Source organism: Neolamprologus multifasciatus, chromosome 17 (genome assembly GCF_963576455.1).
Source record: "Neolamprologus multifasciatus chromosome 17, fNeoMul1.2, whole genome shotgun sequence".
In the NCBI taxonomy this organism is placed as follows: domain Eukaryota; kingdom Metazoa; phylum Chordata; class Actinopteri; order Cichliformes; family Cichlidae; genus Neolamprologus; species Neolamprologus multifasciatus.
This window is the reverse complement of record NC_140455.1, coordinates 15,123,534-15,150,520: the sequence shown is the minus strand read 5'-3', so window position 1 is coordinate 15,150,520 and position 26,987 is coordinate 15,123,534. Positions and strand designations below refer to the sequence as shown.

General features: G+C 39.5%; 1 protein-coding gene and 1 long non-coding RNA gene across 3 annotated transcripts; both read right to left on the bottom strand.

Moving 5' to 3' along the window:
• Positions 1-4,594: 4,594 nt before the first annotated feature.
• cherp (calcium homeostasis endoplasmic reticulum protein) lies at positions 4,595-25,634 on the bottom strand. Of its 2 annotated transcripts, XM_085138311.1 has the most exons (20): positions 25,453-25,634; positions 24,736-24,909; positions 21,245-21,283; positions 18,291-18,460; positions 17,654-17,791; positions 17,355-17,506; positions 15,219-15,330; positions 14,936-15,025; positions 13,728-13,932; positions 12,547-12,710; positions 9,867-10,121; positions 9,524-9,719; positions 9,182-9,423; positions 8,737-8,870; positions 7,287-7,373; positions 6,774-6,926; positions 6,096-6,209; positions 5,908-6,002; positions 5,613-5,798; positions 4,595-5,514 (listed from the first exon to the last, which is right to left on the bottom strand). In XM_085138311.1, exons 1-20 carry the CDS (start codon positions 25,475-25,477, stop codon positions 5,477-5,479), a joined length of 2,769 nt encoding a protein of 922 aa, XP_084994437.1. In that variant the 5' UTR covers positions 25,478-25,634; the 3' UTR covers positions 4,595-5,476. The 2 variants fall into 2 exon arrangements, with proteins under 2 accessions (XP_084994437.1, XP_084994439.1); XM_085138313.1 differs by lacking the exon at positions 21,245-21,283.
• Positions 21,690-24,729, bottom strand: LOC146499125 (uncharacterized). Its single transcript, XR_014870273.1, has 2 exons — positions 24,384-24,729; positions 21,690-24,308 (listed from the first exon to the last, which is right to left on the bottom strand). It is a non-coding gene; the product is annotated as an uncharacterized LOC146499125 (long non-coding RNA).
• Positions 25,635-26,987: the final 1,353 nt, after the last annotated feature.

Here is a 26,987-nt window from a genome sequence, read left to right as displayed (position 1 = left end):
GGAAAGAAAATATACAAAAATGCCCAAGGAAGCCCTGTCAGTTAATATATCCATCCATCCTTTACATTATTGCCATCTTGTGGCAGCTGTGCATATTTCAATCTCGTTGCAAACAGTAGTCATCTCTGTCTCTGATCATGAGTCTATCTACTGTTAACGTTGACCGGAGCTGGGCAAGCTGAGAAGCAAGAAGCGTTTTTCTGGTGGTTTGTGAATGGCCGTTGGTCTTTGATGCGAAACTGAGGGGAGACCATTGTGAGAGGCAAGCTGCTGCCAGTCAACTTTTACTGCGTTAATATCAGTTATGATCTGTGCTTTGTATAGAAACATGGCTATCATTAGCAACTAGAGAGCATCAGTGATTTTGCATGTAAGAGACGAGTCTCTTCTTGCTAACCACCAACATGTGTGAAAAAGTTGTTAATAACTCCATTAATACATTATTAGCAAAGAAAGCTGTGAGAATGATCAAGAGGGGGTGACAGGTCTGACCATGTCCGGCCTAATAAAACAGGCAAGCTGAGACTCACAGCATTTTCACATCAGCATCTGTTAGAGTATCTGAATGTAATATGTTTGGCCAGCTGTTTTTCCAACACTCATATTCATTTTCATCATTTGTATTAATAATATCGTCTTTGAAAAGATGTATGCCTGTTTTTGAGATCATGAACAACGGATTTTTTTCCAGACACTTGATCCTCACAGGACAGTCACCACAAAATGTGATTTATAGAATATGGTGCTGAACATTAAACAGAAATATTATTTAAAATGAGCTCAGTCTTAAATACATCCATCAGTAATATTAATCCATTTAACATTAATGAGACACATTTTTCTGCAAAATAATGATTTCTACTATTGATATTTTATGCACAATTTTCTAAAAGTACGGCTTTATGTGCAGTGAGGTGGGTTGTTTTTTTGTTTTTGTTTTTAAAATAGTGTTTTATTGTCTTTTTTCCTAAAGAAATGCCTTGAAAAATTCCTCCACCACTTGTCATTTTCAGCTAACAATAAATATTTTTTTGTAATATAGTAGATATTTATTTAACTATGGTAGTAGTGTGTGTGTGTGTGTGTGTGTGTGTGTGTGTGTGTGTGTGTGTGTGTGTGTGTGTGTGTGTGTGTGTGTGTGTGTGTGATGTAGTAAGGGGTGAGAATAGGAAAGGGTCTTATGCATGAAGAATTGGACACCTTGGCATGATTCAGGCTTGCTGGCTAAAGAAGGTAACTGCACTCCATGAGCACCTGGAAGCACAAATGAACCAGCTGCTAATAGATATATAATAATAGATACATAACTGAAGGCAGGACAGTCCCGATCCCAGAAGGGACCGGGCCTATCCAACTATAGGACAATAATCTGCCTCATCAAAATATATGGAAGCTCCTGTCAGGAAACATGGCAGCTAAGATGGCTCAATACATGAGTGGGGCACAGGAAGGGATTGGCAGAAACACCAGAGGGACAAAACACCAGCTACTGGTAGACAGAGTAGTCACTTGAGACTATAAGACAAGAAAGCGTATGACTCAATGCTTCACACGTGGATCCTGGAATGCCAAAAACTGTACAAGATACTGCACACACTACTAACATCTACAGCAATGACATCGGAATGTAATTTGAACCAAATGGGAAGAACAAGATCTTGGCATTCAAAAACGATGCTCTGCTGGTCATCAGATATCCTGCTGGTATAAGTGCACGAGTAATGTTGCTGTTTTAAAGCTATTGTTTGTGGGAAAGTTTCTGTCAGGATTTAGGAACAGCGATGCTCCCCTTGCTGACTTTGTCTCCATTTCCTCCTCTTGCTATAGATATAATACCCAAACACCTTTTGTAATAACAAGAAAGCTATGTAACTAATAGTGTAACATGAAAAGGTGAAACAGAGGAAAGGTTTGTTTGAACCTTGTGGCAGAGGTGTGGTCCCTGGCTCAGCTACAGCAGAGGGGTGGTGCAGTGAGCTCAAGGGGCAGTGCCAGTGAGGTTGGAGGATGGGTGACCACATTTATAAGAACCAGTTGAACACTGATGCGCTTAATGTAAAACACTATGATTCTTCTCCAGTCGTCATAATGACTTACTGCAAGCCTTTTTTTGTTCAGTGTTACACTTACACGCACAAATACGTGGTACCAAATATATTTTACTGTGTTTCCCACAAAAACAATGTACACAGTGTTCATCCCAACCAACACAATGTGTGGTCTATGTGGTCTACATATACAAACAACAGAAGAATTTACTGAATACAGTAACAGTCAAAACAAAAAAAACCTCCTCTCTTCTGTTTTGGTCCGGCCACAGCACCACATCGACATCACAAGCAATGTTTGCTCTGGCTGATAAGCAGGGCAAATATGGCCTAGCATGGCAAATCCCGCCATGAACAGCATCAACTATTATATAGCTATATCTCCACATGCATCTTTTATAGCTTGGAGAAGGGTGTGTGTGGATTTCGATCATACACTTTCCATCTCCAGGCAGAAAACATTTTCAATTGTGTGATTGTATGGGACTTACTTGCACATAGTTGTATTGCAATTCTTTGACTCTTTCTGAATTGCTTTCAAATGGCACGCCGTAGAGCTGCTTCATCCTCCGATTATTTCTGTGCAAGACACAGTCCAGTGTTCTAAGCTGACCCTATCAATATTTTGAAATATGTTGTTGTCTTCTATTATTTTTCTTTGTATTTGCTGTACTGTTATGGCATTATTCTCTAGAACCATGTTTATGATTTCAGTCTCCTGTTCAGGAGACAGAAGACGTCCTCCCTCATTGTTAGACCAAGTGGCTTTGATCTCATCAGAGATTACGTTCCTTGGCCTTCATCGTCCTTCTCCTCTTACTCTCACTCCTCTGGCTCTGCCTGTTTTTCCAATTTTGGCATCCTTTGCTCCAAAACAGAAGAGCTCACCTGTTGCCCTTTTATAAAGCTCCGATTTCTTAATTGCAATTGTGTGTGAAAGGTGTTTAGCAATGTGATGAGTTAGTATGCAAAGTAGCGCAACTGAGTTTATAATTTTGAATGACAGTGTGTTTCTTGTGCAAACAAGAGATTTTCTTCATGAAAATTGTCCCAAATGCAGAGAACTGTGTTTAGTGCTTTGTAGAAAGTGTGTTTTAAAACTGTAATTTGAGTATAAAGCAGAAATTGCACTTGTAGTTTAGCAGAATTGGTTCAGGGGGTGCATCAGTTACATGTTGTAGTCATTGTGTCTGAAGTCCAAGTAATTGTGTGTAAACAATTGGGGAAAACTGTAATACATGCAGTTTTCCTCTGAGTAGAGACTGTTTTACAGTTTACGGTTTCTGAACATAAAATGACTATATGCACTGTTCTGTTTAGTTGTCACTACTTGCATACATGTGTGTTGAAGCAGTAAGTTTTCAAACTCTCCATCAAGAGTTATGAGGGACATGCTTCAGTATTTTTATAGCATGAAGTTGCATAGATTGGTGAAACTTCACATACTCGAGCTCCACTAATAATGATAATACATTTTATTTTGAGTGCTTTCAAAGCTCTTAAGGTCATCTTGATGGATGGATAGACAAACAGACATCTGGCAGCACCTACAGTACCAATTAATGTTCTGTTTCACTTATATACACTTTATTGCCTTTATTGCACTTTATCTAAATCATTGAATTCAGTTGTTCAGACCACTTAATGGCACCAGATGTATAAATCAAGCACCTATGCATGCAGACTGCTTTTACACATATTTGTAAAAGAATGGGTGAGAGCACAGAGCTAGTCTTCAGCTGTCCAGCCCGCTTTACTTTGGAACCCGTTTGGATTCAAGAGAGAGAGACTCTCTGCAACTTGAATCTAGGTTTAGAAATTTCTAGTTAGCGCTGGATCACAGGTGATGCTAAACCACAGCTTATTTATGCTTCCATAGGTTTTAACCTCTTGTTTTCAAGCCACACAGAATCTCTAATCCTGTCGCTGCAGACTGAGCCTTATATACTCCTCTTCAGGTTCAACAAAATCCAAAAATCCAATATCTCAAATTATTACGATACTTTTTCTGCTCAAAAAGGCCTTTTAAGAGAACATTATGCTGTCTCTGTAAAGCTGATCTTTGCCTTTCTGAGTTTAAAATGTCAACACTTGGACTTTATATCAAATGAGACAATCGTGTATCAAATATTTTTCTTAGGCAAGCTTGAGTGTAAATACAAAACCATCTGAGTAGCAGCCATGAAAGAATACAGTATATACTGAATATAGTGTTCATCAAAGAGCTATGAACTTAAAAAGGTCCAGAAATATTGCATTTGGCAATATGATGGAAAAGGCACAATTATGGGTTTCAGTAAGAACGCTGTGCTAGGTCAAAATAACAAATATTAGACAGACGGACTTTTACAACTAGTAATGCAGAATCTTAGGATCATATAATTTGAGGATTTCATTACCTATCAGTTTAACACCTAACACTTTTGATTGAATTAAAACTTGCCAGGAAAAAAAGATTACACACTGCATGCTGGTGACCATTTGGAGATGGCCAAGCCAGCAGGACAGTGTGATGATTGATCGTGCAAACAGAAAGAAAAGGCCCATTGTGAGCTGTCAGAATTGTTTATTTAGATCATGTCTCTACAGTGTGCTTGTGGATAAAAATACAGTGGAATTGTTGAACTTCATTTTAACACTACAACTAAAAGACATCTAAAGAGAAGTCATTACCTGAAAAAGAAAATGTCACAATAATAAGCTGCTTAAAAAATAAGATTCACAAGAAGAGCAACCATACCTTTATTCTACTTTTGCCTTAAATGCTCAGTTCTCACATATGACATTTCTGTTTTACAAATAGTGATCTGGCCACATCTTGTTTTCAGAACCCACTCTTCTGAGACTCTTGACACCTTCCACAGTAAGCAGTTTTCTTTAAGACCAATTCTTCCACAAAAAGAGCCAGAATAATTTATGAAAAAGCACTGCTTTTGTTATTTATTAAAGAATTATTTTGACAATCCACCGCAAGTGAAAGAAAAGCACTGCTTTAATACACATTATTCACTTCTATTATGTCCTAGCTCCTAAATGTTGAGTGTGACTGAGACCTCTGTTTTCAGTCTGTAGAATTATGAACACTTACATGAAACACTGGAAGTCAAATATAATAAAATTAAACAGATAGTTATTCGAGGGTCCAAGCTGAACAAAAATGTTTTAGCTGACTCCTGTGATGTTGCTATTGTTAGCGTCAATTGTCACATCTACACACTGTACATGTTCTGCTTGGACAAACTTGACTTAGAGGCAGCAAAAGCTCCTTGCACTCTTAGACACTTAAAAATGCATAGTGTTCTCCTTTAGTTTAGACTTTTGGGACTAGTGACAAATCCTGGGTAGAAAACCAACTAAAATTAAAAAAAAGTTAGATCTGTGGTGGCGGTGGTGAGGAGGAGAGGGTTGTTTCACACAATTTGACTGCATCAGTCAGTTGAAGGAGTGTCCTGGGGTTCCCGATTGACTGACCCAGAAAGAAAAACAAACAGAAAAGGAGGAGTTAGATAAGGGACAACCCAATTTATTTTTGTGAGTAATTCCTGAATAAAAGATTTTATGTACCTTCTTCTCTTGCCTTCATGCGAGCTACAAAGTTGTAACTTTTATTCCTGCGATAGTTCTCGTAAGGGTCATCCAGTGAGACCCCCACACCTTTGTACTGGTCCCATTTATCCCTGATATCGCCTCCTTTAATGGGGTCCTGGATGCCCTGTTCTTTAGCCCCCAAGCCCCCTGAGCCACTCCAACCTACAGCAGACAGGAAGTCATTTTAAATATCCAAAAATATCATTCTTCAAACATCCTTACTGGATTTAAAAAATAAAATAAAATGTAAATCATAATAATTAGAGCGTACCCATCTTCATCAGTAGCTGATGACCTTTGTTCTCCTCCCCTAACCTGGTGTCTGCAGGTAATTTTGAAGAAGTTGTGCCCAGCACTGCTGTGGAACTACAGAAAGCACGAGAGAAATTCATCATTACACTACAGGATAAAGGTTTTTTTTAGCAAAGCATATGATTAAAGAGGAGTGAAGAAACTCACGGAGGGGAGGAGCTCTGAGATTTTGCGCCACGCCGTCGCTTGGTGGGTGAATGTGAGCGGGATCGAGACCTGGAGCGAGAGTGACTACGAGATGACCTGGATCTACTCCTGGACCTAAAGAGTTTGGTTCAACACAAATTAGGTAACATGAATCACACTTTAGTCATATTCAGCACTCAAAGCCCGAAACACATTCATTATATCCAACAGCATCGTTTTTAAATAAGAGACTTCAATTACAAAAAAAGAAAAAGAAAAAATATTTATTCAGTCAGAGATGCATTGAATTATTGATACACAAAGACTTCCATGTACACGCACAATGCAGAGTCATTATGGCTTCACTGCGTAAACCTAATAGAAATATAATATCAAGAAGCCATTGTCACAGGATCTGCTGTATTTACAGGTCTTTAGTCCAACTCATCAAGTTCCTGGAGTTAAATTTGGCCGTGATTATGTGAAAATGTTCCACTTTCATTCCGTGGTAATGTTTGATTGTAAATGATCAAGTGGATTATTAAAAAAATATGACCATATGGGAGCTGGGGTAAGCAAACACGATGGAAAATCAAGAACTGGTGGAAATAGAGTGCATTTCATAGCTTGTGAATGAGACTTCGCAGGATCTAACAAATCACGACTGAAGGTACCATGCTTTGATGTGTGGATACAGACCTGGATTGTGAGTAGGAGCGAGAGCGGCTGTGGGAGCGGGAACGTGATGAACGGGAGCGTGACCTGGAGGACTTTGAGGAGTGAGAGCTGGAGCGAGACGAAGACCTCCCGCGGCTGCGAGAGCGACTCCTGGAGCGGCTGCCTCCACGACCACTAGAACCAGTCATCATTGGAGAAATGATAAAACTATCAGAACATACAAAGTTCTGGGTTTTACTTTGAAAAGCATGACATCCTCCTTTTAAAAAGACAATTCACTTTATTAAGCACATTTGAAAACAACAATCATTGACCAACGTGCTGTAAAACTAAAAGAAGAAGCAATAAACATTATTTTATTTCTTTTTTCTGTATTATAAAGATGTGACGTGAATAATGACACCTGGTGACATGATTAGTAAACAACAGTCAAGTTTAAAAAAAAATCAGTTTAAATATGTTGTGTTTTGATATTTGTAGCACAGGAGAGAGATGGAAAAAGAGAGAATACTCTATTATGAAGGAAAAGCTTACCTGTTACGTTTCTCCTGATCCTTTTTCCTTCTGGCCCTCATCTTAGCCCTGAAGAATTCATACAGGCCGTTCTGCTCCCAGCCTTCACTGAATGAGGAACCAACCACAAATACGTGTAATCACTATTCGCTGCAATTTTTAAACAAAGTAGTAGTACTTCACCCAGTTTCTACAGCAATTTCTGCAGATAAACAGCTGCAAAAGACTAAGCGGGACCCGAGGGTGTGCTCCAACTATAGGGGATCACACTTCTCAGACTTTAAAGTCTATCCCAGGTTGCTGGAACGGAGAGTTTGTCTGCTAGTCGGATCTCTCATACAGGAGGAACAATGCGGTTTTTGTCCTGGTTGCAGAACACTCGACCAGGTATAATTGATATAATTCACAAACAAACACCTTAACCTCCACATATGTGAACATCACATTTTGGGTTGTCTAAACCATAATACTAAATTTGCCCAATCAGCCCAAATAGCAAAGAGAAATTAAAAATGCATGCCATGAAAGAGTTCAGGTCTTAGGAAGTTAAAGCAGATAACCTGTAAGCTGGAGAGGAAATGTCTCACTAATTTAGTTTCTATAAGGCTAGTAAATCTTACTTAAGATTACTGACTGAACAAAAGACGAACAACCCTGCATTTCTTTTTAGCACCATAGCCTGGCTGACAAAGAGACCTCGTTTACACCAACTGTAATGACTTTATGATCTTCTTCACAAATGTTTAACCACTGGAGAAAGAATTAGTCATAGCCATCTTACAGACATATTATATACAGCTACTTTCAAAACTAGTGACAGTCCCTACAAGACTTTTCATAGAAGTTCTACCATTACATAACGCTTCAATCTTAAGTATGATCTATTTCTATTATTTAGCTTTTAGGCCTTTAAGGTAGAGGTAAGAAGCCATTACTTAAAAAGCAGTCATGTGACCCAACTGTTTTAGTATTATATTATAAATGCTTCCCTTAAGCAGCATTATGAAATGGCAGCATACATTTTTATTGGTATTCAGGTAACCAGTTTCATCTACCTATGAGGTCAGATGATATTTATTTCTTCTAGGCTTGACTATTGTAATTGGTTATTACAGGTAGTTCTTTGCTGAGCATTTCTTCTTCACTCACCACTTTTTACTTTTAATGTTTTTATACAGCACTCTGCAATTTTCATGAGTTATCCTTAACTTTCCCTTTCCACTGACACTAAGTGCTTGTCAGCAGAAAATGCCAACATTCAGACGGGGTCATCTGATTGTTGGAGTTTTCTCTTTATTATTTTATGGTCTTTACCCAGCATTATATAGTGCCTTGATGTGACTCCTGTTATGATTTGGTGCTATATAAATAAATAAGAGTTAAACTGAATCACATATTCATTGATTTATATTTTTAAATTCTATTATTAAATTAAATTTAACTGTCTTGCACAAAAAGTGTGTGTTCGTACCTATTCCTAGGCCGATCATGAGATGGAGGGCTGTAGAAAGCTTCCACGGCAGCTAGCAGGCGATCACTGGGTGGCATGGGTGGAGGTAATCGAATGTCCTTAGGGTCCAGAGGTTTATAGTCACAGTCCTCAAGCTGTACAGTTGACAGTAACAGTAAGACCATAAGGCATGCAAACTTTATTGGGGCTAAATGTGTCTATTCTGGATACCACTTCAGTACAAAATCCATGCTAAAAATTGTAAAAACCACCCCGGTACCTCTTTTTGTGTGGTCTATGAAAAAAAATTACACTTGTATGGATGTGTGTGATTGGGAGAAAATAGTAAAACAGCACTATATAAGAAGTGCATTACTTGAACCATAATGGTAGCAGTTTTTACTGTTTTTTTACATTTGTATTTATTCTCATTCCCCTGTCCTGCAATGAGAAGCAGAGGACTTACTTTAACAAGCGGAGCCATGAGACCAGCTGGCAGGTCAAAGTAGGGCACATTTGGCACCAGACTGGGATCATCTTGCACTGGATGCTGGCGATGACGCATGTGAGGTGAATGGCCATTAAACCCATGTGGTGGTGGGCCAAATTCCGGGTGCTGGCCTCCACCCCAGGGAGGATGTTCAGCTCCCATACCTGGTGGAGGAAGCCTCTGATTGGGATGGTGGTGGGGAGGAGGACCCGGCATATCTGTCAAACATATTTGGAGACTGTTAAAATACACCTGAAAATTAAAAGGCGCAGAAACATGCATCTCCTCTGATCTATGACTCTGGGTCTCTCCGCTAACCTCCAGGATATTCTCCTTGAGCATAGTCAAATCGATGTGGTGTATAGGGTGGTCTGTCATAGTGATGTCTGGGAGAAAAGTCTTCCTGCATAAAGCGAGGGGGAAAACGTCCAAAGCCGTGTGGGGGCGGAGGGGGCTGGTTGAAAGGAGGTGGCTGCTGGTGAGGAGGGAAAGGTCCTCTGAAATGGGGCGGCCTCTGTAAAAATGCAAGTGAAACACCACAATCATTCATGTAAGTAAGAAGCTCAAGCATCTTTTCTGCAAGGATTCAGTGTAAATGTAAGTTGTAAATGCAAAGTAAATAGCAGAGGAAGTAAAACCACAGAAATGTTCTCCCACATGCCTGCATGCGTGGAGGGAATGGTGGCTCCCTCTGACCCCAGGGAGGCTGGTCCGGCTGATTTCCCCATGGTGGTTGCTGGTCGTACGAGTTCCAAGATGGAGGAGCGTGCTCAGATCCACCTGGACCACTCCAAGGACCTCCTTCTCTACCAGGACCTCCACTCCAGTTTCCTGGGTCCCGCTGATCATTCCACATCCCCTCATGGCTGTTCCAAGGAGGGCAAGGTGGTGGTGGCTGGTTTGGATCAAAAGGAGGCTGGGGAAGAGCCGAGACAGAAAGGATGTGACCATGACCTGAGCTTGCCAGTAAATTGCAAAGTGAGGAACTGTGATGATTAAAAGACATGTCACTAGATGGGCAAGGCCAGGGTGACAATGTAGTGTGGCTACACTAGTATTCCTTCAGCATTAATGATAGGAATAAGCCCACAATGACACGTCCATTCTGTCAGAAGATGTTTTTCCCCTGTAGCCGTCATCCAGAGTGACCCAGGATAGGTCAAGTGAGGCCAGTGTGACTGACTTCTATTTCATACTCTTACCTTAGCTCAATGCTGCAGTTCAAAAAGTCAGAAGAGACTTTTTCTTTGACCATTTTCCTGAAGTATTAAACATTTATTATAAATGTTAACCTGGCCAGCAAATATGATCAAATTAGCTGTTTTAAATATTGTCACTTAGTTAATAGCCGCATTAGGCACCTGTTATCATTGACGTAGTGGGTAGTAGACTGTAGCTGGATAAAAGAATAATAACTGCAAGCTAAATAGACGGAATATTGAGTTGTGACACAGCGATTTACAGGGACATGGAGAAGGGTCAGGCTGTTGGCTGTACAGAATAGCTAAAAACTGAGCGGAGAGTATGGAGAACTACACTACCAGTCAAAGTTTGGACACACCTTCTCATTTAATGGCTTTTCTTTATTTTCATGACTATTTACATTGTAGATTCTCACTGAAGCGATCTAAACTATTGAATGAACGTGTGAAATAACTGAAAACAGGTTACCAGGTAACAGTCTTGATGTATGTGCAAGGAAATCAGGAAAGTAAATCCCAAAAGGTTTATTCTGCTCCCACACCTCCAGACTCACAAACAGTTTCTTGCCCTGGACCATTCGGACTATCACCCCGCAACCCACCCCTGCCCACCCACGTCACCAGCCTGAGCCATGGTCTGAGTAACCCCCATCACTCCGGCCACTCACATACAAACAGACCAACTCTTTGTCCTACTTCCCAGCATTTTGCAACTGTTTTGCTATCTAATGTGTGCCTAATTTTTTAACATACTTCTCTTGCTTTGTTTCTATTCTATTCCGACACAGTTGGTGTGGAGCACCCACAATTTTGTCATACATGTACAAAGACAATAAAAGGCCTATTCTATTCTAAAAACCATGCCGGGCCAGTAGGTACCAGTGGAAAAGGGCTATTAGTTACACAGCAATATGCATAGGCTGCTGGTACAAAACTGAGTATTTCTTTTTCACTTGCTGTGTGTTTATAAACCACTTTGCATTAGTTATTATTAATCTCTTTACTTTATAAGATAAAGTGCCTTCAGGGTCTGTTGCTGTGATTTGGTGCTATATAAATTATATAACATAAAACTGAATGTATGTTAACATTCCTAGCTTATAGCACTGGTGCTACAAAGGTTGCTAGTTTTGTAGCACAGCTCAAAAGTTGCAGCACAAGCATGCAATGTGGTGTTTTTCAACATCAACTCTTTAAAATATCTTGTTTCCCACAATGTAAAGAATGTCTGATTTACTCTTTTTTGCTGTTTCTGAGCAGTGCTGACAAAATAAAAGTTGTGCTTTAGCATCGTAAATCAGCCACGTAAACGCCTTTTCCAACTCGCTGTTGTACTTATAAACTTTTCCTTTGTTGTCAGATGCACCTTCAGTTGGTGCACGTTGTGTTTGTTTTATTCTGATGGGCTGGTTTTCTTTTAAAAGTTTAAAATATCGCCCTGTTTTTTTTAGCGTGAAAACACCTCTTTCAAATTCCATTAGATTCTCTGAGCTGCCGGCACATACTATCTATCAGTGGACTGGTGGCAAACACAAAGGAAGTGTGGGAACTGTTGTAGAATTTAAGGCTAATTACATTGATACGATAACAATATGTTATAACAACAGACTACAACTCTGTCACATTGTGACGTACTATGGCTTCACAAAATAACAAAGTGGCTTGCAAAGCTGTCACATGAGTACTACGTATACAAAATAATTAAGCGCACAGACAGTTTTTTTCATTGCACTGTACACCTCTGGAAGACTTTATGTTTCGGTTGAGAGTTGTTAGCTCTTACCTGGCTCTTTCTTGCACGCTCTTAATGTTCACCTAGAGTAAAATCGCCCTCTGTCCTAACTGCCTCTCCAGCTACAGGGCAATGTAGGTTTTAATTGTTTCCCCATTAATAATAAACACCTTTACTTAGGAACTGCATTGTGTGTTTACTTGTGTTATCTTTGTCTAATATTCAAATGTATTTGATGATCTGAGCCATTTAAGTGTGATAAACATAAAAAAATAGGAAATCAGGGAGGGCTGTACACGCCACTGTAGTTGAGAATATCCAGCAAATATGCACTCTCCTTCTGTATCTTTCAATATTTTCCCTCACTCACACACACAGACAAGAAACACACACAAAAAGGTCTTTACCGGCTGGTTGGGGTTCCAGGGGCTCATATGCTGAGGGTCATACCAGGCAGGCTTTGTGGGGGGTATATCTGAGGGACCACTAGGGTTGCTGGGGTCTGGTGGTCTGGATGAAGAGCCATCAAACTCTCCTGGAGGAGGACCTGACATGGGAAGCTTTACATCTCCTGAACACAAAAAAGAGACATCATGAAACAAACATACATGGACTTGGTCAGGTTTAACTACATTGCTGTCTGTATTATTGCTGAAGTCCTAAATTATCACCTTTAAAGTGTTTGTGCTAAAACGTCATGGACAATAACACGAGCATGGAGAACAGCACTGACTGGCAGGGGCTCTAAACAGATGACATCAATTCAACATATAAGACTTTAAGAATGCATAAGCATCTACCTAAAATCTATTTAATCTATCATCTGTGATTATATTGTATTGGTCATCTCCCTTAAATAAACAGGCAGCCTTAAAGTGTGAAATATTCATCTACAAAAACACAGAAATGTGTCTATTGTTTCATTGGCTGATAGTGCCCCACAGGCCTCAATTGAAACAGACTAACATGCAGCGGTGCAAGGCAGCCCAGGCAGGGAAATGTTGCTTTTAGAGACATAAAATGAGTCGCAAAGTCTATCTCAGGGGTAGGCAACTCCAGGCCTCGAGGGCCGGTATCCTGCAGGTTTTAGATATCCCCCTGGGTCAACACACCCGAATCAAATGATTAGTTCACGCCATGTTTAGAAAGAGAAATTTTGAGCATGAATCAGATCCCTGCATCTCTCCCCTGTTGGATCCTTTGTTTGGTGAATTCCTCAGCACAATACCATCAGTGCCTTGTACTGAATTGTAAGTACTTGTAAGAATAAACTGCTCACAAGACAACTCCAGCAGTATAACCTCCTTTATTTAATGCACAAAATTTCCACAACAGGATCAAATACTGAAAATCAGTTTATAACTTTTATGTATTTATGTGTTTTTTCTGTATTGTTGGTTGATAATCTGTCTCTTTCCATTAAAATTAAACTACAATAAAAATTACAGACTGTTAATTTCTTTGCAAGTGACCAAACTCACAAATTCAGCAGAGGATCAAATAGTTATTTCCCAAATTGTATAAGCAGTTGACATGATCTCATGCATGAGGCTGTGCCTCTGCTTTGGTTGAGTGTTTTTCCACTCACCGGCTTGCGTAGTCATAGGGGGGGGCTTTTCCGGTTCAGCTGGGGCAGCTAGCTGTCCTACAGGGGCAGACTGCGGTTGTGACTGATGTTGCTGCTTCAGACTAGCAACAAACTCATCATGCTGAGTCTTCAATGACTGGATCTGCTGCTGGAAGGCCAACTGGACTGGCTGCACCACTGCAGCATATTCTGTTATCAGGGACGCCTGAAAGAAACAACAGAATACCAGATAAAGTCTATGGTGGGAAAAATACAAAAAAAGTCATGAATGGGGCCGGGTAATATGAGGAAAAACATATATACATATATCCACATACGCACACACACACAAATCTAGATCGATCAATAGATCGATATATAGATAGATACATAAATATTGTTTTTATTATGTTACTCCTGTTATCCGTGGTGATGCACACCTGACTACTTTCTGACAGATTCCAACGACTGCTGCTGGTCCATAGAGCCGTAGTTGTTGGGAAGAAGGTCACATTTATTAGCCACTGGGATATATTTTCTCTTGCTGATATGTAGAACTCTGGCAGCACTTTTTCTTTTTGGCTGGTTTAACGTTTTCTTTGGCGTGTGGGGAAGTGTTGACATGGTGAATTGAAAACATTCTTCATTTTGCAGTGGATGGCTTTTCAGGTGGTGGAACACGTTTGTGGTATTGCTACCTTTTGCAGCAGCAATAACTTTACAGCATCTTTTGCAAATTACGGCATTTTGTTTGACATCCTTATGAAATCCAAACCACTGCCAGATTATTGATCCAGGGCTGTTTCTCTTTGGAACTAGCTCGTCTGACTTTTCTTCAATTATAGTCTCATTCCCTTGCTCATCTGAAACTCCCGCTATCACCATATTCTTCCGCCATCTGGTAGTATGAAAACACGCATGCTCAGCGCAGTGTCCCAGGTAGAAAATGTTTCAGTTGGGAGGGGGGATGCATTCACAACATGTGGGATAAAAACGCCTGACATTGCCTCTTGTCATAGGGGCCTGGAGCCTAACCCAGCTCCAATAAGGCGAGGGGAGGGCTACAAGCTGGACAGATCAACAGTCTGTGGCAGGAACCTTCTTACTGTGAAACAACAGTAGTAACCACTGCAACACCATAGTGCCCAATACTTACAACACAAAAATCCTGAAAGTGAAATATTTGGGTCTAACTCTAAAATCTGATTGTTAAGACATGTTCCTGTCACCTGGTACTGGCCAAGGCCCAGTGCTGGATTCTGGAGCTGTTGAATGGTCTCCTCATCAAAGTACCCATTTTTCTCCCAAAGCTGCAACAACTGTGAAGGGAGAGGAATGTCAGAAACAGAAACCTTTTTCCCGTTCAATAAATGGAGGAGAAAAAACTTCCTTTTAATCACCAGATCTAAGCTACTAACAAACTGATATAAATGAATATTCATAGCTGAAGCTGCTATAGCAAAGAAAAACCAGTTAGTGTGTTAGACTTGGAAAATATGTGCCTGTATTTACCCTGGTGATCTTCTGCTGTTTTTCTTCCTCTACAGCTAGAAAGCTTGTGCAGTAGATTGGAACAACAACTTTCTGCAGCGCTGCCAACAAATCCTTCTGCTGCTTCCGCTGGCTGTGTAAAACATTAAAAGAATCACAAACAAAACATTGAGGCACATAATCCATTACAATACTACAATAAATGAGCAATGCCTGGCTCCTGCATGCTGACCCACAGCATGGGCAAAGCTGTGTGCTGAGCCCTCTCCTGTACACCTCCCTTCTCCAATTCAACAGTTATTGGCCTCATCAGCAGAGGGGACAAGACTGCGTACAGGGAGCGGGGTAAAAAAACTGGCAGGATGGTGTTGAGCAGAACACAACCTTCTGCTCAACACCATCAAAACTAAGGAGGTAGTCAACGGGGACTGTAATCAGCGAGTGTCCTCCTTTAAGTTCCTGGGGACCTGTCATGAATCACTAACAACAACATGGCCGTTAAAACCGTTAAAACCAACAAGGACTCCACAGCTTTAAGATGCTATAAGGAACCATCTGGATAAGAAACTGTTGGTGGCTTTTTAATTGCAGCACCACAGAGAGTGTCCTGACCTACAACAAAGCCTGGTATCCTTATAGCTTGGTGGCAGAAAAACATGCAGAGCGTCATTAGACAGCACAAAAGATTATTGGCTGGACCTTACTCTGGAGAGATGAGAAAACGTCTGCCGAATTTTCTCACCTGTTCAACAAAAAGCCCAGGACAGCCAGGTTGAGAAACAGCTTTTATCCTGCCATCAGAACACTGAATGCTAAGCTCAGTTAATGGGCTGAGTGAGCTTCACTCATCAGCCCCATCTGCAATATTCCTGTGTAATATAAAACAGTCAAAGGTACACCTCACAGAGACCAACAACTGCACATTTTCAATACTGGATAAAACCAATTCATACACAGTGTGCCACTTGACAAAGTTTCTGCTTCTTCAACGTGTGGTATCGCTACATTTTTCTACCTGTAGCGCTACTGTAGTAACTTTGTATGGACAGGTAATGTGAAAGAGAGTATAGTTATTGCTACATAACTAAGAGTATAATTATTAGAATTCTCTCACAGTTTGGTACCTCAGTTATTCTTTAAAAAGGATGAAAAACAAAAAAAATATGAAAAACCTTCCTAACTGGAACATGAAAAAAAATATCTCCACTATTCTGACATATTACCCGTTTCAAGCTGTTCCCATACACTTTAAACTATGGAGGACCAGAAGAGCCACGCAAACCTTTGGCTTATTTGAAGCGTGTCAAGCAGGTTTCAGAGCTAATCGCATAGAAACAGCTTTAATGAAGGTTACAAATTATCTTCTTATGGCCTCTGACAGTGGACTCCTCTCTGTGCTTGTCCTGCTGGACCTCAGTGCAGCGTTCAATACTGTTGACCATAACATTGTCTGGCTATTAGAGCATACTGCAGGTATTAAAGGTACTGTGCTGCAGTGGTTTGCATTCTATATATCTAACAGACTCCAATTTGTTCATGTAAGAGTCCTCTTCACATACGAAGGTTAATTATGGAGTTCAGTGCTAATGATTCCAGGACCAATTGTGTTTGCATTATACATGGTAAATGGTAAATGGTAAATGGCCTGTATTTGTATAGCGCTTTTACTAGTCCCGCCTAGGGACCCCAAAGCGCTTTACACGTCCAGTCATCCACCCATTCACTCTCACATTCACACACTGGTGGAGGCAAGCTACAGTTGTAGCCACAGCTGCCCTGGGGCAGACTGACAGAAGCGAGGCTGCCATATCGCGCCATCGGCCCTTCTGGCCAACACCAGTAGGCGGTAGGTGAAGTGTCTTGCCCAAGGACACAACGACTGAGACTGTCCGAGCCGGGGCTCGAACCGGCAACCTTCCGATTACAAGGCAAACTCCCAACTCTTGAGCCACGATCGCCCCGTGGTACATGCTTCCCTTAGGCAGTATCAACAGAAGGCATAGAAAAAACAAACAAACAGGAAAGAGAAAGGCAGTGAGGAAAATTGATTTTACCCTCTTTCAGATTACTTATAATGCTACTCCATCATTCGTTTTCTCACAGATAAAGTACACAAGTAAACTACATGGGTTCATGAGTGTATTTAGGTTTGGGTACCAGTGATGAAGAACGTCATTTGTTAAGTAGATAAGGTGTAGGCGCAGCTCAAAATGAGCTGTATCAGCAGTGATGCGGTTGCGTAGATGTGATGTCATCAGTTCACAGTGCTGTGGGGACTTGGCATTATTGAACATCCAGTTCTTACCAGCCTGAGGAAGAAAAACAAAAGTGAAATGTAAATAGCTCTAATTATAATAACTCTTTACATGAAGGAATTGTACAAAGAGAAAGCCAATGGGAGGAATGATTTCCTGTATGGCCCTGATTCACAGAAAATCCTATCGTTATGTCCTTACCGAGATGGCATCTTTGGTGCAGGTGTCTATAATTGGTTGAAGCAGGTTGTCAAATTCTGTTATGTCCAACTGCGTTTCCAGCAGCAGCTTTTGGGTCTGCTGCTCCATAGCTAAAGTAATGGCTGCAGTGACCTGTTCCTACATTGAAAAAGCATTAGAAAATTTATTGGTCAACACTGGTCTTGTGATGTCCCCTCAGCCATTTGTCTCACATCCACCCAAACCCAGACCTCCCTCTCCCCGGCCACCTCCCCCAGCTTCTCCGAGGGAACACCAAGGCGTTCCCGGACCAGCCGAGAGATATAATCTCTCCAGCGTGTTTATTTCTTGTATCACATGCTCTTCGTTATTATTTTGTTTAATGCATGGAGCGATAACTACTTAATTTCTCTCCAAGCATTCAAGAGTGGGTCCCAGTTTTGTTAGTACAGAGAGTTACTCTTCTGTAAAGAAGTTATATGTGCAAAACAGAAATTGTCTTGCCCTCACAAAAAAATTCTCCAATCAACTCCGGACAACTGAAACATTCAGCAAAGACAGACTTCAAAACAAAAACGTTCATCAACAACCAGTACACGGGAATAAATGTTCCTGGAGGGAAGGATATGCTTTTTTCGTTACATTTTTTCCACTTCACCTGTCTGAGCGTGTGCAGATGCTGCTCCTGCTGCTGCAGATTCCACTGGCTCTGTTGAATGAGCTCATCTATAGCGGGCGCAGAGGGTGGAGGTATTGGAGGTGGAGCAATCATCGGCATCGGTGGAGGGGGGATATCAACCACATCTTTTGCACCAGGGTTGTATATTTCTGCACAAACAAACAAACAAGCAAAAAACAGGACTGAATGTTCAGTCCTTAAGACGAAGTGTTTCTTTTGTATAGCTGCTGCTGATGACAACATGATGACCATGAACACAATTAATAAATCATGAAGAGAAAAAAAAATACTGCTAATCTGCCAATATGGTTTTCTGAAGAAGAAATAAAACATGGCCTACATGAAATGTTCCAAGTAGAGGAGTGAACACAATTTAAGACATGCAATCAGTATCAACACATCCCCTCCTGGTACTGCTGATTGCTGCAGAAACAACTGGTGCGCTGAGGTAACCTGTTGGCTCAGGGTGGGCTGCTCGATTAAATGAAAATACATTTCTGTTGTACCAACCCATATGGAAAAGATATATATAAATCTTATAAAGTTTCTATCTGTCTTGTATGAAACTTGTATGAAAAGCATACAAGAGTGAAAACACATATAAGATCCCTTGAAAAATTATATAATGAAACTTGTATGTTTTGGATACTTACTAAAAAAAAAATATGAAAGTAATGAGAAAGTGGCCACTTTCATGAGCAAATCATGTAAGCCTTACATGGTTTATATATGATTTACTATTTCTTTTCCATATGGGAAGACTTGAGAATACAAACTTAATTCCGAGAATGTATGGACACTGTGAATTTTAAGACAGAATGCAATATTTGCAAATCTCTTAATTCCTTGCTTTATTCACAACAGAACACAGATGCTTAAACTGAGAACATCTACAGTTTTAAAAGGTAAATGGACAGTACTTATTTAGCTTTTTTTTTTTACTCTGAGCTTTTTACTACAAGTCCCATTCACCTAATGTCAAACATATACAGAGAGATGGTTTTTTTCTTTCCCTAAACTTGTCTAACATTCACACACAACTAGGGTTTCAATCGCTTGTCCAAGAATACGTAAACGTGCAGAATGGGGAAGCCGAGGAGTGAACCACCAAGCTTCTGATTGGTAGACAACCCGCTATACCTGCTGAGCCACATCACCCTAAGAAAAATATTTGCTAATTTTAAATTTGATGGCATCAACAACAGAAGTAAAAATTGGCAGAGTTTCACCAATGTTCAAAAAACTGTCTGAAAACTGAGAAACAATTTCATACATAATATTGTTGAAAAAATTCCAGAGAATCTAGAGAAATCACTGTGCACAAGGGACAAGGTAGGAAATCAGTATTGGATGCCCACGACCTTCAAATACTGCAATAAAACCAGGCATGGTTCTGTGACGGAAATCTGTGCATGGCCTCAGGAACACTCCCAGAAATCACTGTGTGAGAACACAGCTCACAGTCCCCTCAACAAACGCAGGTTAAAGCTCTATCATGAAAAGTAGCCACATATGAATATAATCTAGAAACATTGCTGTCTTCTCAGGACCAAAGCTCACTTAAAATGGGCCGAGGCAAAATAGAAAACCGCTCAGAGTTCAGATGAATCAAAGTTTGAAATTTTTTTGAAACCATGAATGCTGCATCTTCCAGACTAAAGAGGAGAGGGAACATCTGGCTTGTCATCAGCAGTCAGTTCAAAAGCCTGAATCCTTGATGGCAGAGGATGCATTAGTGTCAAATTATTTGACAGCATGTATATTTGGAAAGGCAGTATCAATACTGCAAGGTATATGCAATATTTAGAACATACGCTCACATCCGTCTTAACCGGTCTCCTCATTTCCCAGATATTTACACACTGTTATTAAAAAAGAGGGACGCTACAGAGGGATGACCGCAGCCCTGTTCCAACTTTTTTGAAACATTGAATTTAAACTCATGTTATAGCTTTCCTAAAATGATACATCTAGGATACGCTTTGCAATGTTTACCAAAGCCAAACTGAACTATTCTTCAAAGTTACAAAGTTACAAGTACAGACAGAGGACTTCAAAGGACTACGTTCAATTTGTGATGCAGAATAAATTTTAGAAATGTTTTGTGGATTGTACCAAGCCAATTTTTCCACTGCTGGAATTTCAACTAACAGAGAACACATTAAATATGTTAACAGTCTTATTGTTGGCCATTTATCACCAAAGACATTAATGCAGTAAAATTCATTTTATAGAAAAAAAGTGAAACAAACCCAAGTAAACGTTATCACTTAATAATATCAAATGTTCAGAACATAATCATAAACTTTTCAGTAATTGCAGGAGGATTACATTTGTATTACTGGATAAATAAAACTGTATTCATCCCATATTTGGGAATTATTTTATTACAGCATTTGAACTGATGTTAATAATCATAAATAAGAAGAAGAACAACAACAACAACTTTGTTTTAGCTTAACATTTAGCTTCTGATGCCACTTGCCAATAATATCTGTAATACTATAGTACTGACTGTAGTACTAATTTGAGTACCAAGAAATAAACAAAATAATGCAGAAATTAGTTCAACCAATATTGACATTTTTTAAATTGTACAGCCCTTATTCTACAGCTGCCTTGAGCAGAAGCATGTTACAGACAAACAGGACAAACAACACCCTGCTCTGTTTGTGTCTGTGTCTTTGTATCTGTGCATGTAATCAAACCTGCTTCAAGATGGAGGATTAAGCATTTTAATCAAGATCATTAAGAAGGTATGGCCAAGAGAAATTCACTGAAAAAGCAAAAAATGTGAACATGCAAAATGAAAACAAACCAAAGTATTTTAAAGCACAAATGTTGTGTCATCTGGGAAAAAAGTGCATAACAACATGTGACTTTCCAAATAGAATTTTTAAATGTATCTGAAAATTCTGATTTTAAATAAATACCTTTAGATTTATACTCCTCCCCATCGTGGGTAGAGGGATCTAAGTGGAGAAAGGCAAACTTTAATGCATTTCAGTGGTATCACACAACTGACAGAAGAACACCATGCAAAACTGCACAACACTCTGCTTTTAGTATCAGGCTGCTAATTAGGTGACTATGTTTCAGTAATCAAAGCCAACTGTAGAACAGTAAATAATGTAATTTACTCTCATATTAAGTTCACCTCTTTGTAAAGATTAGCATCTATGCCAAGAAAATATTTGTGTTTTGCTCAAAGAACTGCTGTCCTCACAATAAGGACGTGACTGGATTGCTCCTCATGCAAGAATATGAGAAAAGCAGCATTGCTGAAGCTGCATGTGGAAAGTTTCATATATTTTTACAGCTTCTTAAAGATTTAATTTGTGCATAGTTAGTACAATTACTATTTTGACTTCTTTTGAAAAGTAATATTTCAGTGATATTTCTTACTAGATTTTAAAATATAAATAAAAGTATGTAGCCGGCTGAAAGCCGTTCAGTCTCTGCTCTGAGGAAGAAGCTCCTCACTTCAACAAGCCGACACCAAACTAACCCCTTTGTCCCTGTTCTTTTTCTTCAGGTTGCAGCAGTTCTGGGCGCTGCTTCCAGTTTACAAACAGTCTGCCTTGTGCCCCCCTTGATTCTTGGGGACGGACTGGCTGAGGTTTAATAAACTGGTAGGACAATGTTGGGAGGGTGTGCTCATGACAGACAGAGTCATGTACTATACATCAACTATACTCTGACCATCTCTCCTTGCTAATGGTACTGACCTACAAACCTCTCATTTGCAGAACTAAACCAACCAACAGAATGATTAAGACCTTGTCTACTTCAAGATTGCTTTGAATAAACAGACTGGAGCACCTTAATGGACTCTGATGTAGAAGTGTACAGATTATTTGTTCTATCCTACATCAACTTCTGCACTGACCTGGTCATCACATTGAAACTAATCAAAGTGTTCTGAAACCAGAAACCCTGGGTCAATAAAGAAGCCAGAGAGCTGCTTAAAATCAGGGATGTTGCTTACAAAGCCCAGGACACGGCATCTTATAGCCTAGCAAAAGCAAAACTCAAACACCGCACTGAGGCTTCAAAGAACAATTACAGATTCAGGACAGTTTCAACAAAAACAACTCAGATAATATGTGCCATACAACATTTGACAGACTATTAAAAGAAAAACCCTCAAAGTAAGCAGTAATCCTTCCCTGACTGAAGCATCGTTTTTGCCCATTTCAGCAGGTACAATGATGCAAGCGAAATCTACCTCCATCCCCTACCAGCCCAGCCTGAACTGTCATTGGAAAGAAATGACATTAGGAGTGTTATTGCAGAGAATTAAACCCAGAAAGGATACAGAACCTGATGGTGTTCTGCAGACCTGCACTGACCACCTTGCAGAGGTTTTCACTAACATCTTTAACCTCTCTTTGATTTCTGGGAGTGCACAACATGCCTCAAAACTACAACCACTGTGCCCATTCCAAAACAAAGAACTAAGAGCAGTCTAAATGACTATCATTCAACTACACTTACCTTGATGATAGTAAAATGACAAACACCATCATCAAGTTTGCGGACGACACACAGTCATTGGCCTGATCTCCATTAACAACATGACTGCAGACAGAGAAAAAGTGTAGAGCCTAATCGCCTGGTGCCCCATCAACAAACTTATACTACACAGCAGCAAAGCCAAGGAGACTGTGGTGGATTTCAGACAGTAAAGAAGAACAGAACTTGACCCTATGTACATCAACTATACTCAAATGCTGCTACACACATACACACACAGTCTACACATGCTTGCTAGCCTTCCTATTACAACTTCTGTGTAATAGCACTACATTGCTATACTGTGAAACTTGCACATACAACTTGTGAAGTCAATACTAAATCTTTGCACATACTTTTTATGACCTTGTATGTATTTTGTATTCTTTTATTCTATTTATTTTTTTCTTCTTCATGTGTACTTTTAAATATTTGCCATTTTGCACATTTTTTGAATATTTTGCATGGGCAGGGGTTGCCAAAATGTTGTTATTTTGTTGTCCTACACAACAATAACAAAAACACCAAACTTGAATCATAAATACTGGCAGTCGCCAGTGCTACCCTCAGCCTTCTAACAGACATACCTATGGTATCAGTTTCAAAATCCTGTCATCTTGTTCTCAAAGTATGGCATTCATTTTTACTAGATGCACCTTTGGTATCAATTTGAAAATCCTAGGGGACTTCACTCTTGCGGTATTGCATCCACAAGATTCTCAGAAGATTTGACCTCTGACCTTAACAGGGTAACAAGAAACCCCATCAGCTATTTACGGCTGAGTGATAAAAGGAATGTCAGCAGCACCTGTACAACAGAGGCACTAGACTCAGACAGTTCAAACTGGGAGGTAAAATACACGTATTACTTCCCATTTGCAATTCAAAATTACTCACCAACTGGCTAGGACCCTTTATGGCCATTTGGCGAGTGGGGGACATAGATTGTGAAGTGGGGTGGACACAGGATTGGTGCCACACAAGTATACCACCTCAACCTCATAAAAAGCATGGAGAGTGACAGAATTTTGAAACTTGTTGTATGCGCGTAAATAAAGAGAAAAACACAGAATAAAGAAACTTTATGCAAGGTACATATAGAGGTGTTCCTGTAGTGGCAAAATTGCTACAATGCCCACTTAGCTATTTACATTATAATTCACTGATGTCTCCTTGAAGACTGCCGAAAAAGCTGTATGTGTAGACAGCACACTGTAAGATACTACAAAACAGTGCTTCATCTGCTAATCCTCCTACCCAAATGTCTGATATGAAAATTATTCTTTGGACCCGACCAATGTGTCTTTGATTATTGAAGAGATTCTAAATTTAAAGATTTGTATTTTCAAATTTAGCTGCAACAGTTCCTTCCACAGATTTGCCAGGTTGTTATTAAGCCAGACCAAAGTGTCATTTGGACACCTTTAATCCTGTAGTGAGATTCCAAATCCACTGTCTTTAGTGCATTTAGTGACTGATATCCTTGTTCTGCTTTTGGGGAGATTTTCTGTGAGCTAGAGAACTGACTCTGCAGCTCACAAAGGCTGCAAGCAGAACAAGGACTACTGTTGCAAGGTGATGATATAAAGGCAGTCTGAAAGCCTTTAATCAAAAGGAAAATCCATGGCAAAAACAGATTCACATTACCAATACAATGTTGGACTGTTCAATTAACAGTTTCACCCCAAAACAGAAAAGTAAATAATTCTGCCAACATATCTGGTGCATGTACTGGCTTTTGGGGGTTTTTTTGTCTGTTTTTTTATTACATTTTTTTTTAGTTTGAATATTTCTATCATACTAAGAAATCCAAAGTACTGAACATCAAATGAACTTAATATTGCAATACTAAATTGACCTCTAAGTGAAAATTCTGTTTTTATAGTGACGTGTCAGTTTAACTACATACGTTGCTGTTGCTCCATAGCAAGTTTGTACTTGTAGTAGCTGAAGTATTCGCCCCCAAAAAGGAAGGAAAACTTAGGGTTGTCCTTCTGTTTTTCCATCGTCATCTTCTCAAACTCTGGGCCATTTCGGGCAACAAACTGGGCCAGCTTATCAATCACATTTCGAAGCTCCTGATCTGTACAAAAACACAGACATAAATACAGTGAAAAACCACAAAACAGAGACACTGAAACAGACAGAAATAATAGTGTCTAAAGTGCTTTTTAAAAAACAAATAAAACAGATTTAGAAAATAATGAATTTCTTCTGAAACAGAAATATATAGGAAAGAGGTTGCGTAATCATTAATTATTTCCATATTTCTACATAGTTTTATTAAATCAGTTGGCTGTAATTCTACTCTTAATCGTGCTGCTGTAGCACAAACACATCTATAAGGGATCTTCTTTCTTGGGGGGTTCTTCTTCTTAAAAGCCAGCAGCCGTGAAAAGTTGGAACAACTAACGTTTACTCTCCATTACTGGATTATTTCTACACCATTTCTCACGTTAGTTGGTGAAATGCTTACACACAGAGCCTGGTTAAGCATTCATCCACTTGTGATCGGTGACCTTAATCAATATGCTAAATCCAATGGTTTTGTTAGCTATGTAGCAGATAGCATGGGTGCTCGCTTACGTTGAATCGAAATTTAAAATAGCTGTGGTGTACGGCTCACCTTCGGGAGGACTGGGGATATCCATGTTTAACTTCTGTTCCAGCGAACCACTTAGCCAGAATATGTATGTAAAAACTCGGCCAAATTCTTTACTTTTTCAGAAAAAGGTATATCAAATTCCCCCAAAATCACTTGCATTGCCGCTGCTACGCACAGGAAATGCGATACAGAAACAGCGCCACAAAAGATGGCTATGGGATTGTCTCCAGCGCCCCCTGCGACTGGGAGGAGTGTTCGCGCCTTGCTCGTTTGGGTGGTTGCAGTTGCGAGTAAACGTCCAAAAATGAAAATATTTTTATTTAACTATAAGTAAGATACTAAAAAAATACAACATTTTAAAATATCTTTAGTCCTGATATTTATTATATAGGCTTACAAATCCTATCCTTGAAAACATGGTTGAAACCCCGTAGTTTCTCTTCCTGGTCAATATAGGAGGCAAAACTTTTGGACAGTTAGACCAAACAAGACACTTATCCAGCTGGATCCAACACCCAGTCCAATGGGAATGCTGTGCTATCCAGTTAGTCATTTCAAATGACCCACTTGGCAGTGCAGAGCTATCTTTTTGTTTGTTGTATGATCAGCAAAAGATGGGGTTCAAAAACATCAGCCAACAGTTTTTCCTAACCATCTAAGGTCCAATGCTCAAATGGCAGAAATTAAAAAACGGAAAAGAAAAACAGAACAGCAGAAAAAATTAACAATGGGTCAAAGGAGCAAGGATCTACATATACATATTTTGAGCTTGGCAACAGTGTTTAGCACTATTGTGTCACAGCAAAAAGGTCCTGGGTTCACATCCACAATCTGGCTAGGGCCTTTCTGTGTGGAGCTTGCATATTCTCTTCTGGTTCTCCAGCTTCCCCCCACAGTCCAAAGACATGCAGTTAGACAGATTACATTAATTGATGATTTTAAGAAGAATTAAAATGGTATTTACCCAGAATAATAATTAGATTAACAGTATCAGAAAATTTGTTGTTCAACCCACTCATAAAAGAAACAATAAGTAAGCATGGAAATGTTGACTATTTTCAGATAGAGTCAACTGTAAATGTCTGACCAAAATAAACTCACATGAGGACAATTTAAAATAGAGACAAAAAAATACAAAAAAATTACATGAGTCAACCTCAATTTCAAATCGCTTAAATAGGAAATCTAGGAGTGGTATTCAAATGTTCCTTTCAACAACAGATCATTTTATTATTATGATATACTTTATACTTTATTAAAGTATTTAAATCAAGATTGCAGATTGCTAAAATCTGGCATATCATAACATTTACAATCAGACCAGATACGTTTGAGAAAAATTAATTTTGTTCCTTTAGAGATCACAAGTTCTTTTACAAAAAAAAATGAAAACAACAACAACAAAGGCATATTATCAGCAAACTGACTAATTATAAATTTACTTTTTTTTTTTTACATTCCTTGACTATCAGGTGAAATTTTCAAGGAAAATAGCCCCCCAATAACCCCCTCTAGAACACTGAGGTGAATAAGTACTCGTTTTTACTTGAAGGCCA

Excerpts from the sequence above, each read along its gene's own strand:
- cherp (XM_085138311.1), bottom strand. The coding sequence starts at position 25,477 with ATGGATATCCCCAGTCCTCCCGAAG. Across the intron at positions 9,720-9,866 it reads CATTCCCTCCACGCATGCAG|AGGCCGCCCCATTTCAGAGG; the intron begins GCATGTGGGAGA and ends GCATTTTTACAG. Across the intron at positions 8,871-9,181 it reads TCATGGCTCCGCTTGTTAAA|CTTGAGGACTGTGACTATAA; the intron begins GTAAGTCCTCTG and ends TCAACTGTACAG.